Here is a 17,786-nt window from a genome sequence, read left to right as displayed (position 1 = left end):
CCACGCAGCCATTTAAGCCTTCCCATCATGCTTTGCGCTGGCCGACCCTGCTCTGTCTGAGACCCAGGGCCACTCAGGGCTGCCTGCCATGGTGTTCCTTCCCACTTGGCACTGGGGCCGTGATGATTGTCAAAAAGGAAAAAATATTTTTAAAGGAGCCCTGGGCCTCTTTCCTTGGATCACGTGACACCTGCTTCTAGAAAGGATTTGGGGTCCCCGGGTCTCTTTCCATCTCCTGTCTCCCTCTTCTTCCAGGGAGCGGGAGCTGCTGGAGGAGGCCAGGGAAGGGCTGCAGCAACAACTCCAAGTGCTGGAGCAGGAGGCCTGGCGGCTGCGGAGAACAAACATGGAGCTTCAGCTGCAGGGGGACTCAGCCCAGGGGGAGAAGGAGGAGCGGCAGGAGGAGCTGCACCTGGCCCTCCGAGAAAGGGAGCGTCTGTAAGTGTGCCCGCCAGTGGCCTCGGAGCCCTCACCATGCCCCCACCCCTCTCTTGGAAATCAGAGTAAATGGAGGCCTGACCTGCAGTGGGTCCAGATTAGCTTATTGCTACTTCCTCTGCAGAAAGGTGAAGACAGAAAGCCCGCCCAGGCTTTACTGATCGTCCACAGGGGGTTACAGAAGGGAATGTGGCTCAGGCCCTGCTCTCCAGGAGCTGAGTCTAGTGGGGGAGACAGACAAGTAAACAGCTCACTGGCATGAGGCTAGTCTAAACACTGGTTCCCTAGAGCCTCCAGCTAGGTGCTTTGGGAAGGCAGAGGAACGGGTTACTTGGTGATGACTAGGAAAGGTGGTGCAGTGGTTACAAAGTGGGCCACTAAATAAACCATGAGCTCAGCAGTTTGAAACCACCAGCCGTTCTGAGGGAGAAAGGCAAGGCTTTTTACTGCCGTTCAGAGTAGCTACTTTGGAAACTCACAAGGGGCAGTTCTATCTTGTCCTATAGGGTTGCTGTGAGCTGGAATCGACTTGATGGCAGTGAGTTTGGTTTGGTTCGTTTTTGGAGGGAAAGCTTTATGGAGCTGGGGGCTTTGAGGTGGCCGACATATTTTCATTGGTCGATGTAGAAGGATGAAAAGAACAGACTAGCAATGGAAAGGAGACAGGAAAGCTCACGGCATCTTAGAGATGGCTGGGCTGTCAAAAGGTGGACCTCATACTGGGAAGTCACAGAAACCCAGAGGCAAGAGACGCTGATTTGGATGATTTCCCCAGTTAATCTGCTAATTCCCAGGCAAAGAGTAAAGGCTTCAGAGCCAAGCAGACATTTGGCTTAAATGATGTCCCTGCCTCTGTGTCATCATTCTTCCCTTGAAGTGCCACGTGGGGAAGATGAGTGAGAGCCTGTGTGCCGAATGCCAGCCGAGAGCCTGGCACATGCAAGGTCCTCAGTGGCTGGTAGCAGGGACCGTCTCTTCTCCATTTGTGGTGGCATGTGCCCTTCTGTCCTGGCCCAGTCGCAGTGAGTCATGGAATCTTGCAGGGTCAGGGAACTGCCGTCAGAGTCATGACTTGGGTTCAGAAGGATCTTCCAGGTACTGATGAGAGAGACAGGCAATCTACATGTGTTAAAGCTTATTTTCGTAGATCAAGATTGCATGTATGCATTTCCAAATTCAGAACTGTGCAGAAATACAGGCCCAGAAAAGTGTCCTTTCCACCCCGCCCCCTCCTCCAAGAGCTAGCCATTTTAATGACGTGCTTCCTGCTCTTCCCAGGGCTGCCTTATACAAAGAACGGGCTTCTGTTCTTCATTTCTCCAATTTTCTTTGCATGAAAGGTAGCCTGCGATATGCACGGTTCTGCACCTGTCTTTTTCTGTGTTTAGAGACCTTCCTTATCTTTCTGCCCAGCAGAGATAACGACATTTCTGTTCTCTTTTGGAGACGGGCACTCCCTCGAACCTCTTCCCCCCTCTCCTTCCCATTTTAGTCAAGAGACGCTGGCGAGCCTCGAAGCCAAACAGACAGAATCCCTCAGTGAACTGATCACTCTCCGAGAAGCCCTGGAGTCGAGTCGCCTGGAACGGGAGTTGCTAAAGCAAGAGCAAGCTGAAGTGACCGCAGCGCTGGCCCGGGTACGTCGGTCTCCTCCCCTCCTTTGCTGGGCAGGCGACCATGACAGATGTGTTTCCAGGTGGAGGGTATGCAGCCTGCCTCATTCCTCCCCCTTCAAGCCATGGCCCCTCATACTTCTTGCCGCGATGAGTGGTCTTTGTGGCTGGTTCTCCCCCTCCCAGCAGACCCTCTGTGTTGGAACTAGAATGGGTTTTTAAAGGTATCCATCTGTCCATCTCTTTTACAACACTGCTCGGAGCCCCAGTGGTTCAACTTCCAGCCAACGGTAGGCCCATTAAGTGATTCGTAACACCAAGGAGGTCCATGTCCACCCAGGACCACATTTCACAGGGAAAAAGCTCAGAAGGCAGGAAGTAGGTAGGAAAGATGGGCAGATAGAAACGGGAAACCCAGAGCAGAAATGGGAAGAGTGTTGTTACACTGTGGGGGGGTGCAGTCCATGTCACAAAACCAAACGGGTGTGGATTGTGGATGGAAAAACAAGGTGCTCTGCCAACTCTTTCCCAAATACAGAACAAAAAGTGAAAAACAGTCAATGATTTCCAAACTCTTTGGCACCAAATTCAAAGCCTCTTGCCATCTGGCCTGAGCTGTTCCTAGCTTCCTCTTCCACTCCAAATTCCCTGTTCCAACTTGTCGCCTCTCTTGACTCCTGCTGACACTCACTGCTGTGGAGTAGGCTCCCAACCCATGGCAGCCCCCTGCTCAGGGAGGTGACATGTTTCCAGGCCCTGCACCATCCCCGAGATCAGCTGTGGATTGGACTTCTGTGACCCATGGGGTTTTCAGTGGCTCATTTCTGAAAATACGCCTCCAGGCCTTTCTTCCTCACCCCTGCTCGCAGCACAGACTGCATTCTGTTAGACAACCCTTCCCCTCCCATCGTGTATACTCTTCCCTTTGCCTGGACTGCCTGTTGTCCTCCCTCTTCAACCAGCAAACTCCTACTGACATCTGAATACCCCAGTTAACTGGCAGTCATCCTGCTGAGCCTTTTTGACTCTGACTTCTCGAATGCCTCCTTTTCGTGCCAGGCCATTTTGTGTGTGCATTTTCTATAGTCGTTACTGTGTCTGTGCCTCTATACCAGTGCCTCCCAAAGTGGGTGATTCCACTCCCGGGGAGTGGGCGTACTGGAAGGATCACGAGAAGTGAGTGGGAGACCGAAAAAGCTGAAACCTACACTTTATCCTGGAGGTGGGCTAGTGCACAAGAAATTTTTTCATTGCTGGTCGGGGGGCGGGCACTGAGTAATTTTGTTTGAAAAAGACTACTAGGTCAGGAAGCTCTGATTTATACTGTGAGCTGCAGTCTTGCTCATCAGTGAATGAATGAATGGGAAATGTGCTGTAGAATGTCAAGGAGGGACAGGAGCGGTAACTGATCATTGTCCAAAGACAGCAGCAGGTGCTGGGGGTGGGGGCAGTTTACGGTGGCAGGCAATCTGGAAATTGGTAACTCATGACCCTGGTTTGTCATTAGGCGGAGCAGTCAATTGCAGAGCTGTCCAGCTCTGAGAACAGCCAGAAGGCAGAGATAGCTGATCTTCGGGCTGCAGCTGTCAAGCTCGGTGCCCTAAATGAAGCTTTGGCCTTAGATAAAGTGGCACTAAACCAGCAGCTTCTCCAGGTGAGCAATGATTTTTTGGATCCCTGGGCTTGGGCTGAAGTCAGATCAAGAGCAAGCAACATCTAAAGCTGGTGCCCTTGACAAGGGAGAGCCCCAAGACAGGTCTGCTCCCAAATGTAGTCCTACAGTGAGCAGAGGGGACATTTAGAATGCAAAGCTGAGTGAAGGCTTTAAAAACTGACCTTAAACCCAAAGCAAACTCATTGCCCTCTAGTCAAATTCCAACCTAGAAGGACCCTGTAAGACAACAGAAACGTCCCCCCAGGGTTTCTTTATGGAAGCAGGTGGCCACTTCTTTATCCCATGGCAGGTTCAGACCAACTTTTTGGGTAGCAGCCACCAAGTCTCTTGATCTCAGTCATAAAAACAGTCTCCTCCTACATCCAAAACCAAGTCACCTGGAGGCTATAGGATCCATCACCAGGCTGAGAAGGAGCCCCAGCCAGCGCCTCTGGAAAAAAAGACTACACATTGAGGTTTTTAATCTGTTGCCTGAGATAGCCCCCACCAGAGAAAAGATCAACCAAACAGCCTACATCCTAAAGTGCCTCTTGTTGTAGGTTACAAATTGACCTCCTCCTTACACTTAGGCCTCTCAGATCTATGTTCCTTCGTACTAAATTCTGAGAGCCAGGTAAAGGTGTTGCCCTTGTTGATATCCCCATCCTCAGCATGTGCATCCATGAAGGCCCATCCAATCCATCTCAAAACGCTAACCAAATTCACTGCCTAGAGAACACGACCCTATAGGACAGGGTAGACCTGCCCCTGCAGGTTTCCAAGATGGTAACTCGTTTGTTTGTTTTTGATGGTAGCTCTTTACAGGAGGAGAAAAGCTCATCTTAAGCTGCTGACCTTGCAGTTAGCCATCCAAAGTGTACCCACTATGCCACCAGGGCGCCAGTCTGCCCAGTACCTGGAATTTAGGCACCAGTTCAAGTGAATGGGTTCTCCCCTCTCTTATAAACACTCCTGTGTTCATTTTTGATGACGATTCAGCCTCAGTACTCAGTCTCTAAACCAGTGGTTCTCAACCTCCCTAATGCCGCGACCCTTTCATGTGCCTCATGTGGTGGTGACCCTCCAACCATAACATTATTTTCATTACTACTTCATAACTGTCATTTTCCTACTGCTATGAATCAGGCGATCCCGTAAAAGGGTCATTCGGCCCCCAGGTTGAGAACCGGTACTCTAAACAGTAACCGATTGTCTTTGATGCCCTTTCCCCTTTCTCTTGTTGGCCAGTAGTTAGAACAGGAGAACCTGTCCACATGCAGCAGAATGGAGGCTGCAGAGCAGGCGAGAAACGCTTTGCAGGTGGACCTGGCGGAAGCTGAGAGGAGCCGGGAAGTCCTGTGGGAACAAAAAACCCACCTGGAGACACAGCTGCAGAAAGCGCAGGAGACTGGGGCCGAGCTGCAGGCTGATCTCAGGGGCATCCAAGAAGAGAAGGAAGAAATTCAGGGGAAACTGAGCGAGGTGAGAAGACAAAGTGGTGTCCATGCTCGCTATACAAAATCAGAATTCTGCCAGGAAGCATTCAGCAGTGAAAGGCTTACTTCCTCGAAATGACCAGTGCTACTCCTATAGGGTATGACCTTCCTGATTTTTGTTTTTCCAAGACAATGTATCAACCAGCCCCAGAATGGGAATGAGTTTCAGTCCGAAATCTGCCTGTACGGTGGATTTGTACTATGTCAGAACACTTCCTGTGGCTTGCATCTAAGACGTTTGTCGAATGTTTGTCTTAGTCTGTAGTCTATAATAAGTATTAAAGAAATTCTTCCAGATACACAGAAACATCTTTAACGTAATAATATAGTAGTAGTAATAACAATAATGTTTTGCTGTGCGCCACAAAGTAGCACCTGTTTGCTATTGTGAACTAATAGATGGACCTCACACTCTTAGTATCCTATGCTTTCTGGGAGTTGGTGTGTAACTACAAGCGGTATGTAAGTCAGATGTCTGTAACCTGGTGCCTACTGCACAGAAATGACACGCGAGCGTGCATGCGGGTGTACATGCTATCGTAGTTAGCTAGTGCTACTCTAACAGAAGTAGTGCAAGGTGAGAGTTTTAACAAACAAGTTTATTTTAGGAGGTCGAGAGTATGAATGCAGAGCTGAAGAAGGCTCTCTCTCTCTCTCTCTCTCTCTGTCTCTCTCTTTCTCTTTTTCTCACTTTCACCTCTGAAGGAAGGCCCTTGGCCCTTTGAGCTTCTGCTCCTGGGCGATGACCTTGCAGCTTGGCATCTCTTTCTCGATATCTGCTTCTTTCGTTTGTTTAATGACTTTAATTTCTCACAAGAAATGAACTCCAACCCTGGATTCAATCCTGCCTCATTAACATAGCAAAGATAACTCATTCACAAATAAGATCTTCACCACATATTGGGGGAGAGGGGAGACCCAAGCCAATCCATAACATATCCACATATAATAAATTAAGTATGATTATTTGCAGAAATGATCCCCTAAGTTTTTACATGTTATTTTCCTACTTCCTTTTCTTACAAATGTCCATGATCTCTCTTCTCCACCCTCACCCTCAGAAAGTGGCAGTGGCAATGGCAGTACCTGGGCCAGAGAGAGCTTGCAGCCTGGGCTTCTCTGGGCCGCTTTCACTGGTTCTGCCACCTTGGCATCTCTGGACACTCCTCTCCCACTCACTCTCTATCAGCATCTTCTTCCTGTGCCCCAACCCCCTGCTTCACTGCCTCTGGCTTGAGTTAGATGCGTCCCTCTCCGATGCTCTCATTGTGCTTGGTGATTCTTTCAGCCATCACCACCGTCATCTGTGTCCTTGTTAGCTGTGGACAGCTCTCCACCAATGGACCAAAGGAGGGCCATGTCACACTGTTTGCATTCCTCCAACTTTTAGCACAGTGCCGAACACATGGCAGGGAGGGCCTCTGGTCTTGGTTATCTAGTGCTGCCATCACAAATGCTACAGGTGGACAGTGTGGCTAAACGGACATATGTTTCCTTGTGTAGGAGGCTCAGAAGTCCAAGCTCAGGCTGCTGCCTCTCTCAGTTGCCTTAGTTTGGGAGGAAGGTCCTGGTCACCTTTCAGCATCTGTGGGTCCAGCATTCCTTGGAGATCTGTCAATGCTTTTGCAGCCCACGTTAAGGCCATTGCAACTGATTGATAGATCACATCAGTCACCTCACTGGGAGGTGGTCACATCATGACATCACTGCCCAAACCACTGAGAACCGTGACCCAGCCAAGTGGACATAGACGGGGCAGGGGGCATTCAAGTCAAAACCCTGGATACAATGTTTTTTTGCCAGTGACCATGCTCAAAACTGGCCTAGTGGTATAGTGTCACGTGTTGGGCTGCTAACCACAAGGTCTGCTGTTTGAATCCACCAGTCAACCCTTGAGAGAAATACTTGGCTTCCTGCTCCCATAGAGTTGCAGTCTCAGAAACCCACTGGGGCAGTTCTACCCTCTCCTATAGGATCACTCTGAGTCAGAATTGGTTTGACGGTGGACAGTGAGGGAGGCTCAAAAGTCTTCTCTCTCTGCTCCCTACCTGCCTCCAAACCCACTGCCATCAAGTCCATTCTAACATAGTAACCCTACGTAGGGCTTCTGAGACTTTCAGTCTTAAGGGAGCAGAGAGCCTCATATTTCTCTTTCAGAGCACCTAGTGGGTTTGAACCACTGGCCTTGCAAATTAGCAATCCAGTGATTATCCAACAATGCCACCGGGGCTCCTTACCAAACTTCTTAGTGCCCTGAGCATTAATTGCGCAGCACTTCTTTCTCAGGGCACCGAGTCACTTCTCTGTTATCGTGTGTGTCATATCGCCCCTATGGGGCAGACCCTGTTATCATGTGTGTGTCATATCGCCCCTGCAGTCCCTAGCACAAGGCTCTTGTTCAGAGCAAAGCACCAGCTCAGTGGGATGAGCGGTGCTCAGGGATACCAGCTGGGCTCGGAGCCTCTAACATGGTGGTGGAGGTCCCGGGAACATCCTGCTCACCCCTTCCTTCTCCTCAGGCGTGCCATCAGCAGGAGGCATCCAGGGCTCAGCTGGAGCAGCTGCAGCAGGAGACACAGCGCCTGGCAGACATGCTGGCCAGGGCCGTCCAGGAGAAGGAGACCCTGGTGCGAGAGAAGGCAGCTCTCGAAGTGAGACTGCAAGCTGTGGAGCGGGACCGGCAGGACCTCTCTGAGCAAGTGCTGGGCCTCAGGTAGGGCCCAGCCCCAGCTCAGCTCCCTTCCCTCTGTAGTTGGGTTCTAGAAGAGTTCAGAGCTTGTAGTTGGTTGGAGATTTGAACACCCAGCCGCTCCTGGGGAGAAGACCAGGCGATCTGCTCCTGTAGATGATAGTCTAGGAACCCCTGTGGGGTAGCAGCGAGTCCAAAATCGGCCAGGAACAACCCCCGGACGGCCCAAAGGGTGAGAATTCTGCCTGACCCCTGACCTTGCTGACAGCTCGGCCAAGGAGCTCCTGGAGGGCAGTCTCTTTGAGGCCCAGCAACACAGTTCTCTGATTGAGGTTGCCAAGGCGCAGCTAGAGGTCCAGATTCAGACGGTCACTCAAGCCAAGGATGTGATCCAAGGTAAGAACCTGCCTGGGCCAGGGCCCCCTCCATGCCACGGGGATATAGACAGCCAGGCCACGGGAGGCTGTGGTCCTGCCCCAGCAGGCTCCATTGACACGGGGTGTTCCTGAGGGAGGGAGGGGAGAACGTTATTGGATGGGAGTGGGGACGAGGCGCGGAGCCCTGGTCTTACTCCTGGCATCTCAGGGGAGGTGAGGTGCCTCAAGCTGGAACTGGACACGGAGCGCGGCCGGGCAGCGCAGGAGCGGGATGCAGCAGCCAGACAGCTGACCCGGGCTGAGCAAGAGGGGCAGGCTGCCCTGCAGCAGCAGGAGGCAGCCCACGAGGAGGAGGTGGCCCAGCTTCAAGAGAAATGGGTAGGTGGTGGAGGAGGACTCCCTGAAGTGGGTGCTCCACGTGCTGGCTCTCGGGGTGAGATAGTGCTGTTGTGAAGAGTAAACCCAGGGGTGCCTGCTAGCCATCTTTGCGGCTGGTATTTGAGCTAGACCAGATGCATAGGTTCCCAAGCTTGTTGGCCCTTTTCAGAAACAAAACTGCTCAATGACTTCCTGGCAATGAAAAACTTTTGTATGTTAGCCCATAATCCAGGATAAAGTGTAGGCATAGTGGTTATGTGTTAGGCAGCTAATTGCAAGATCAGTAGTTCAAAACCATCAGCCTCTCTGTAGAAGAAGGATGAGGCTTTCTATTCCTGTAAAGAGTTTCAGCAATTCACGGGGGGCAGTTCTCCCCTACCCTAGCAGGTCACAGGAGTCCACATCGACTCAACGGCAGTAAGTTTGGTTTGGGGGCATTTCGGGTCCTTTCAGTTGCCCCAAGGAGGTGGTATCACTCACTTTGGGAAACACCAAGCTAGTGGATAAGATTGGATAAGGTCATGTAACTCTGGCAACCAGAGACTGCTGCTCTCAGGCATCTCTACACACCAGTACTTGACTTTAAGCACTCAGTGGCAGCCCCAGAGATTGTTGTGTGAAGAACCCACCCAGTGGTTCCACAGGAAAAAGACCTGGTGCTCCCCTGCCACAAAGATGATAGCCAAGCAACCCAATGGAACAGTGCATTTCTGTCACATGTGGTCACTATGAGTCAGAATGGCCTGGACAGCACCAAACAACCCGTCAAAGACATACTGCCTGCGCTTCCACTGGGCAGTCCTGCTGGAGTGGTGACCCAGGGCCAGGTGCACCCTGAGGGTTATGTGAGAATAACCCAGACCCAGGTCTCGGGAGCTTCGAGTGGGGCAGAGGCAGCAGGCATTAAATGAGTTCATACAGACTTGAGGAAACCATGATAAAGTTGAAGCTCCTCCCAAGGAAGGAGAACTGGGTGTTACCAGAAAGAATAACAAAGGGGGTGCTATTTGGATGGCGCAGGGAAAGCCTCACCAACAGAGTGTTGATTACCCGGAGATGGAAGGCACAGTGGGAGGGAGGGGCAGGAGAGAGTGTTCCAGGTATGAAGGAGCTCAGTGTGCTCCTGGAGCTGGAAGGAGGCCAGCGTAACCAGAGTCCTACGGGGGCGGCGGGGGGGGGGAGGGGGCGCGAGGCAGGCAAGCTGCAGAAGATGGTGCTAGAAAGGGTGAAACACTAGAGGCATGCCATTAAGTCACTTACCCACTGCTCGTTGATACGCATTTTAAATAAATTGAAGGCACGTCAAATAATTGTGGAAAAATTCCCTTCTCTCCTAATTCCATTTCCCCATGAACTCTGTGGCGGTTCCTGCTCCCCTCCTGTCCTCATGTGACGATCGCGGTCATAAACTGATGGCTAGCTCTTCTTGCCACACTTTCCAGTGCTGCCACTGATTGCCTCGATCCTCAGTGCGACCCTGGTGGTGTAGATAGCTGCTTACAAGTTGGGCTGCTAACTACAAGGTCAGCCGTTTAAAAACACCAGCTAGCTGCTCCAAGGGAAAAAGATGAGGTTTCTACTCCCATAAAGTGTCATCATCTCAGAAACCCACAGGGGCAGTTGTACCCTGTCCTGTAGGGTTACTCTTGAGTCAGATGGGGAGCTGATATCAAAGAGTTCAAAAAGAAAGATGTTTTGAAACTGATGGTGGCAGCCATTGCACAATTATGCGCAATCTAATTGAATTATGGATTGTTATAGTAAGAGCACCCAATATAATTATATATAAAAAAGAATTCAATCAATGGCAGTGAGTTTGGGTTTAGTCAGTGCAGCCCTCAGTGGGCAGCACTGCTATCCCCATTTTTGTGGATGTGAAAGTGGAGGCATAGAGATGATTCGAAATTGAGGTCACGTTCGCATCGGTGAGTTGAAAACTGTAATAATTTCAGGAGCCACACTCCGAACCTCAGCTCTGAGAGCTCAGGGAAGGTTTGGGTCACTGGTAGAACTCTGGGAGAGCCAGGGTCCCTTGGTCCCCAAGGTAGAATGTGTGGGAGCATCCGAGCCGGGCTTCAGTTGCCTTCAGGTTGATTCAAGCTCATGGTGAGCGCACATGTATCAGGACAGCTCTGCTCCATCGGGCTCTCCGTGGCTGAGGGTAGTTATGCATGTTAATTGCACCCGTCAGGGGCTCACTAGTGAGGTCAGGCCTGGTTTGCGGGTAGACCAACTCTGAAGCCCTAAGTTGAGGTGCACGGGAAGCAGAGAGCCCTTGTCTGCTGCCTCAGTTCATCATCACAGACGTCAATCATGGTGCAGTTGCTTTAAGATAACAGATACTTGTAGCGTAGGTGAGGTGATTTCCTTTTAGAAAGCACACTTACATTTATGAGGGGCTTCAGAAGGTCTGTGAGAAGACTCCATCATCTTTGAATTGCTTTTTTCCATGAATCTATAGTATGTGATTTTTAGTACATGTCATATGATTCTTAGGAAATCTGGTAAGATCGGTGAGGCAAAGAGGTTTTCTGATGAGGAAGCAGGCTTCCGGACGTCTCTGCTGGGCCTCACTGCTGCTCCAGCTCTCCTTCTGCCTCTCCCGACCCTTCCAGTTCTCACAAGTGCTTCCTTCCCACGGCCAGGAGAAAGAGCGCTCCCAGCACCAGCAGGCACTGGAGACGGCTGTGGAGGGCCTAAAGTGGGAGAAGACAGAGCTGGAAAGGAGGCTGAGGGAACAGCAGGCCGAAGCCGAGGCCCTCCGGGTACAGAAGGAGGAAGAGCGGGCCCAGGCTGAGAGTGCCCTGTGCCAGGTGGGGAGCCTGAAGGGGACGCTTCCTTTCCCACTTCCCAGAGTGATGTGGCAGAGGGCGCCCAGAGAAGGATACAGATGCTCACTCTGCCAGGAATCGGGGATGAGCGAGCACAGAGCACCGTGAGCCACAGAACCAACTTCCGGAGGGAAGGAGGGAGGGCTCACATTTGCCACTTCCTGTCAGCTTGTAGACTGGTGGCAGTCTGCACTTCCTGGTTTTGCATCCACAGGCTCAGACCTTCCTTCACCTAGAGCAGCTTCACTGTGCTCACGTGTGAGCATGCTAGCCGGGACCCAACAAAGCCCTTCCTTTCCCGCCCTGCCGCAGATGCAGCTGGAAACGGAGAAGGAGAGAGTGTCCCTCTTGGAGACACTGCTGCAGACCCAGAAGGAGCTGGCAGATGCCAGCCAACAACTGGAGCGGCTGAGGCAGGACATGAAGGGTCAGAAGCTAAAGGAACAGGTATGGGGTTACACTGGGCAGGGAAGAAAAAGGAGCACCCCTGGCTCCTTCAACAAAGACTAGTTGTTGGGCACTTACGCTCCGGATCCTGTGCCTGGTGGGGCCATATGATAACTACATAAAGGTCTGACATGGCAGGGACTGTAATAGACACAGTCCCTGCCCTCAGGGAACTTATATTCTAGGGGCAGAGACAGAGAAAGCAGAAGCAGACACCAAATGCATAATTACAGGCTGTAATAAGTACTCTGAAGAAAATGAATAGGGTGATACCATCTAGGGACTCTTGGAATGAGCTTGTCAGAGGACGGCTCCCTGAGAAATGACATGTGAGCTGAGACCTAAAGGTGAAAAGACCAACCACATGCCCCAATAGGAATGACCCTTGAGAAGGTGGTGCTAGGTGACCACGTGTGTAGGATTCTTTTTCTTTGTAATGTTCATAATAGGCAAATCTGTAGAGATACCGAGGACGTCAGGACCTCCTCCAAAGAGAGGCTGATGAGTCTTCCTTGAGTAGTTTGACATGTTACCAGGAGGGACAAGTCCCTGGAGAAGCACAGCACACTCGGTAGAGGGCAAACCGAAGCACGGAGACCCCAGGGAGAGGGATGAAGGAAGTGGACACCACAGTGGGGAGGAGGGGCAGGTGGGGCCCCACTAGACGGCACATAACAACAGCAGTAACAACATAAAGACATCAAGTAGATTCGTGGTTTACTCAGGAGGCCTGGTGGCCCAGTGGATTTTGAGTTGGGCTGCTAACCGCAAACATGGTCAGCAGTTCAAAACCACGAGCCAATCTGCAGGAGAAAGAAGAGGCTGTCTACTCCTGTAAAGAGTTACAGCCTCAGAAACCCACAAAAGACAGCTCACCTCTGGCCTACAGGGTTACCGTGAGTTGGAATTGACTCAATGGCATTGAGTGTAGGCAGTTTTGAGAGCTGGGAAAGGGTCCTGGTGGCACACTGGTTAGAGCATTCAGCCACTGATTAGAAGGTCAGTACTTTGAACCTACCAGCCACTCTGGAGGAGAAAAATATGGCAGTCTGCTTCTATCAAAATGTGTAGCCTCAGAGACTCGGTTCTCTGTCCTGTTGGCTCAGTGCTAATGGGTTTAAGTTTTGTTTTGTTGGTTTGGATGTGGACGTTCCGACCCATAGTGACCCTGGGCACCACAGAACGACACATTGCTCAGTCCTGCACCATCCTCACCATTCTCTGCTCGAGCCCGTTACTCCAGCCCTGTGTCAGTCCAGCGCCTGGAGGTGGGGGCTGGGAGAGAAGAGGAATGATTGCTAAAGCACATGGGTCTCTTGAACGGTGGAAATGTTCTAAAGTGAGCTGTGCTGGTGGTGGCACAACTCGGGGACTATGCTCGAGACACTGACTTGTACACATTGGGGAGGTGAGTTATATGTTATGGGAATCTCACTAAAGCTGTTCTTTCGAGAAGCTAGCCCTTTGAAGGACACTTGAGGCAGATGTGGTCGCCATCCTAAGGGTTCGGGAACCAATAGGAAAGGGCATCAGGAGTTCAAGGGTTGGAAGGAAGCCTGTGTAGAATGGGCTTTTTAATAAACTAAGGGAAGGGGGGAGGCCGGAGTCTCAGCTGTTGGGTTGACACTTGAATTTTGTTTTAAGAAAGTGGTTCTCAACCTTCCTCATGCCAAGACCCTGTAATACAGTTACTTTATAACTGGAATTTTGCTACTGTTATGAAGTATCATGTAACTATCAGATAGGTAGGTTGTATTTTCATTGTGACAAATTGAGCATCATGAAAGCATAGTGATTCATCACAACAACAATAAGTAATTCTGTATTGTGAAATATTTCTTTTTTGTGTGTGTGTGTGTGAAATATTTCTAATGACAAATCAATGAAAGTTTGTCTAGAAACATGGTATAGCATGAGTCACAGTCTTCATGCCGGTACTCATATGTGTATCTGCATGTGGGCGGACCCGCCTGGAGACAGAGGTGCAGTGTCTTGGTTCCTAAGACCATTGGAAATACGTGTGTGTTTTCCAATCGTTTTAGGCGATCCCTGTGAAAGGGTTGTTGGACCCCCAAAGGGGTTGCGACCCACAGGTTGAGAACCGCTGTTCTAAGAGCAGTGGAAACTGTTGGGTGCAGTTATTTAAAAGCAAGGGTGGGGCATGTTTCAGTAAGTGGTTTTTACGGAAGGTGGAACTGCTCTGCATGTGTCTGTTGGTAGGGGCTGGAAGGGGTGACATCAGTTGGAAGTAAGACTACGCCAGGAGGCTGTTGTGATAGGCTGCTGAGAGATGCTGCTGCTGACTCCCGAGTGTTCTTTGTTCGAGCAGAAGAGGACTCAGAAGCCAGGAGTCCATGGGGGTTGAGGCAGCAGGGCATCATGGGAACAACATGGCTTGCTGGGACCCCTCTCAACCTTGGCCCCTGCTAAAAGCCCAGTATTTATCCAACCAGGATTTTTAACCATGGTCCCACGAGAAGCCTTCCTCTGCTCATTGGCATCCCCCCTTCTGCAGGAGACCAGTGGGATGCTGCAGAACCAGCTCCGGGAGGCCCAGCGGGAGCTGGAGAAGGCAGCCCAGCAGCACAGAGATGCCCTTGCTGCTGCCCAAGCAGAGAGCAGCACCCTGCTGCAGGATAAGATGGACCTGCAGAAGCAGGTCACCTCGGAGCCACCACCCAGCCCGACAGCCCTTCCCCAGCATGGCCAATTCTCCACTCCCTCCTGTACAACAACCATGGCCTGGCTGCCTGAGCCGGGGAGTTGGGTGGGGGAAGGGGAGCACAGTGTCAAGGGGTACGTGGAAGGGTGCTCAGAGCCCCTCTGCAGTAGGTCATCGCTCTCTCTGGGGACTCCCGAGCTACTGTTTCCACAGGCAATCCATTTCCACAGTCTTTCCTGTCTGCCCCACATTCTTAGATACTGGCTTGGTGGTCTTACTCAACTACCTTTCCTTCTGAGAAGCCTGTATTCATAATAATCTGTTTTTTTATTTAAAAAATATAATCCCCAAACACTTGTCCTTTGGAAGTTAGTTCCATGCAGCCAAGATTTTTAGTCAGGCCTGCCTTTAAGCAGGATTGATGGAGATGTCAAGGCATTGGGAATGGACCAGTGACTGGGAAGCCTAAAAGAGACCCTTGGTGAGGGGCACTCTCCCACCACCCTACCCTGCCAGCTTGATCTCTGTGTCGTTCACATTCCAGGTGGAGGACTTGACGTCTCAGCTGGTTGCCAAGGAGGACTCCTGGAGACAGATGGAACAGGAGGTCCAGAAGAAGCTCAGAGAGACCCAAGAACATAGGCAGATTCAGAAGGAGCTGGAAAGAGAGAAGGCCAGGTAGACCTGACAGGCCACGGGGCTGGCTTTTGCCTCTCTGTCTGCACTGGGCACCATGAGACGGACACTTTGTGACTCAGAGCATGTAGCAGGGGTCTCTGGAGCCTCTCGTGTCTCCGGGCCTGGTCTGTGGGAGTAGCTGCATGAAGAGGAGAGCCCCGTCTTCATGGCTGACACGCCACTCGTTGAATCACGATTTAGAGATACCCATGTGGGGCCAGGCACAGTGCTAGCTGCCATAGACGCAGAGTTGATAGGTTTGGGGGAAGACATTACAGATCCCAACCCATGGCCTGAGGAAAGAAATGGTGTTTAAGTAGAGGGAGAGAGGATGCCAGGTCATTCTCTGGAGGCTGCATCTAAATGGAGCCCTGAGGATGAAATGGAGCGCCCGTGTGCCAAGGCCCTGAGGCAGATTAAGGCTTAGACATTCGGTTCAACTGAAAGAGCATGGCAAGGCCTGAGGGCAGTGCGTTAGCTGGACAAATGCCACATCCCTCAGGGTTTGGTGGGCTAAGGAGTGTGCAGTTTCAGTTTGGTGGTAAACCCAGCTGGGAAACTGATCCCACTGATGATGAGTCCCAGGGCTAATAATGGCATGAGAAATCAGGACCGATGTGAGCCCGTTCAGAGTGGGCAGCAGCACACTTCTCGGGGCGGTAGGAGTGTGAGAAGGACTGCCTCCGTTAGTGATGAGACTAGAGTCAGGAAGACAAGTTAGGGGGCTGGTGCAGTTGTCCAGACGGGAGATAGTAAGGCTGAACCCAGGTTGGTGTGTGTGTGTCGGGGGTGGTGGTGTTTGAGAAGAGGAGAACAGGACTGTGAACAGTCAATCAATTCTGTTTCGTCAGAGATCAGAGATGTAGACGGAGTGAAGGAAGAACTCATATGGCCAGAGTTTCCAGCTTGGGGCACTGGGTGGATAGAATTGCCCATCGTGGAGCTCAGAACCATAGTAGGAGATGATAGAGCAAAGGAAAGTTTGGGACATGTTGAGTTGGAGATACTTGTATAGCTCTATCTAGAATTTGCCAGGAAAGAATAAGTCATAGCATTAAAATGAAGTGTCATACCGATCTGCAAGGTCAGCAGTTCAAAACCATCAGCCACTTCATGGGAAACCCACCAGGCAGTTCTACACTGTCCTTTGGGGTCACAGTAAGTCCTCATTGGCTTGGTGGCGGTGAGTTTGGTTTGGTTTGGCATCATGCATGAAGTTATGTAGGACTGTGTTTGGCACTCAGTAGGCGTTCCATAAATAGCAGCTGGTACTGGGACACCCTAATCCTTATCATTACAATTTCTAGCTGGGTCACTAGGGTTGTGTTTAGAAATAGTCAGGTGAGAAGGTAGTTCTTCCTTCCCTGTGTGTATGGCCCAGCCCTCTGACCCCTCTCATTTCAGCCTGACCCAATCACTGGTGGAAAAAGAACAAAGACTCCTTGTCTTGCAAGAAGCTGACTCTGCTCATCGACAGGAGCTGCGCTCCTTGCGCCAGGACATGCAGGAGGCCCAGGGAGGGCAGAAGGAGCTCAGTGCCCAGGTAACTCCCACCTTGTCCTGAGCCCTGCGTTCAGGGGGAATTCTATTCCCAGAGCGGCAGGGGGATCGTTTAGAGGCCTTTATAATACACTTTGACCTAGATAACCTTGGAGGATAGGGCAAGGTAGGGGCTTGGGAACTTAACCCAGAGGTGCGAATGCCCTCTTGACACTGGGAACTTGAGGATCCAGAACATAGTGAGGACAGGGGGACCAGTGCCATGCACTGCTGCATCCAAGGATGCTTGCTCCAGCGGGTGCAAGGCAAAGCAGGGGGGAGTGGCCAAGCCAGCACAAACAGGACTCGGCCACAGCAGGACCCCAGACCTTGGATGCAAAAGAAAGATGGAGTGGGGATCAGGGAGGAGGAAAGGCAGAACAACAGGAGGTTGCGGCCGGGGAGGATGGCCATCTGGTTGTCGGACAGCCTGGGTGTAACTCCTACCCTTGTTGTCTGTAAGCTGTATGAGCATCGGGGTCTTCATCTACAGCAGCGGTCCTCAACCTGTGGGTCGAGACCCCTTTGGGGGTCAACGACCCTTTCACAGGGGTCGCCCGATTAATCACAGTAGCAAAGTGACAGTGATAAAGTAGCAACGAAAATAATGTTATGGTTGGGGGTCACCACCACATGAGAAACTGTGTGAAAGGGTCACGGCATGAGGAAGGTGGAGAACCACTGCTTTACACAGTTCCAAAGAGATCCCTGACCATGATGGAATATGAGAGGCTGGGCCTAGAGGGTCAGGAAGGCAGAAGTGGGTGATGGTCATTGCTGTGCCTGATCAGTGTCATGTTTCAGGGGAAAGTTCTCATCTCGGAGCAGAGTGCAGACCTATCTGCCAGCACCAGAGCAGAAGCCCATTGCTGTAGCCCGGGCCTGGGTGTCAGGAGTCAGGCTGTCGGCTCGAGGCTGACCATGACTGCAGAGTCCTCCCTTTTTGCTGCTGTCATCATTTTTCACAGGGGTGGAGTGGGGTCT

At 51.3% G+C, this 17,786-nt stretch overlaps 1 protein-coding gene across 4 annotated transcripts in view; it reads left to right on the top strand.

Annotated features, from left to right (window-relative positions):
* The window catches only part of CEP250 (centrosomal protein 250), a 49,623-nt gene that overhangs the window by 17,618 nt on the left and 14,219 nt on the right, over positions 1-17,786 (top strand). For 3 of the 4 annotated variants that reach the window (XM_075563710.1, XM_075563712.1, XM_075563713.1), the window contains 12 exons: positions 256-438; positions 1,931-2,075; positions 3,559-3,705; positions 4,957-5,187; positions 7,721-7,914; positions 8,159-8,286; positions 8,476-8,645; positions 11,291-11,458; positions 11,789-11,923; positions 14,439-14,582; positions 15,130-15,263; positions 16,668-16,806. In XM_075563710.1, the coding sequence (XP_075419825.1) occupies positions 256-438; positions 1,931-2,075; positions 3,559-3,705; positions 4,957-5,187; positions 7,721-7,914; positions 8,159-8,286; positions 8,476-8,645; positions 11,291-11,458; positions 11,789-11,923; positions 14,439-14,582; positions 15,130-15,263; positions 16,668-16,806 (1,918 nt within the window). Of the gene's footprint in view, positions 1-255; positions 439-1,930; positions 2,076-3,558; positions 3,706-4,953; positions 5,188-7,720; positions 7,915-8,158; positions 8,287-8,475; positions 8,646-11,290; positions 11,459-11,788; positions 11,924-14,438; positions 14,583-15,129; positions 15,264-16,667; positions 16,807-17,786 lie in introns of those variants that run through there. The other variant, XM_075563714.1, reaches the window with a different exon arrangement.

The sequence above is a fragment of the Tenrec ecaudatus genome, chromosome 12, assembly GCF_050624435.1.
Source record: "Tenrec ecaudatus isolate mTenEca1 chromosome 12, mTenEca1.hap1, whole genome shotgun sequence".
NCBI classification, from domain to species: domain Eukaryota; kingdom Metazoa; phylum Chordata; class Mammalia; order Afrosoricida; family Tenrecidae; genus Tenrec; species Tenrec ecaudatus.
This window is presented reverse-complemented; position numbering and strand designations above follow the sequence as displayed.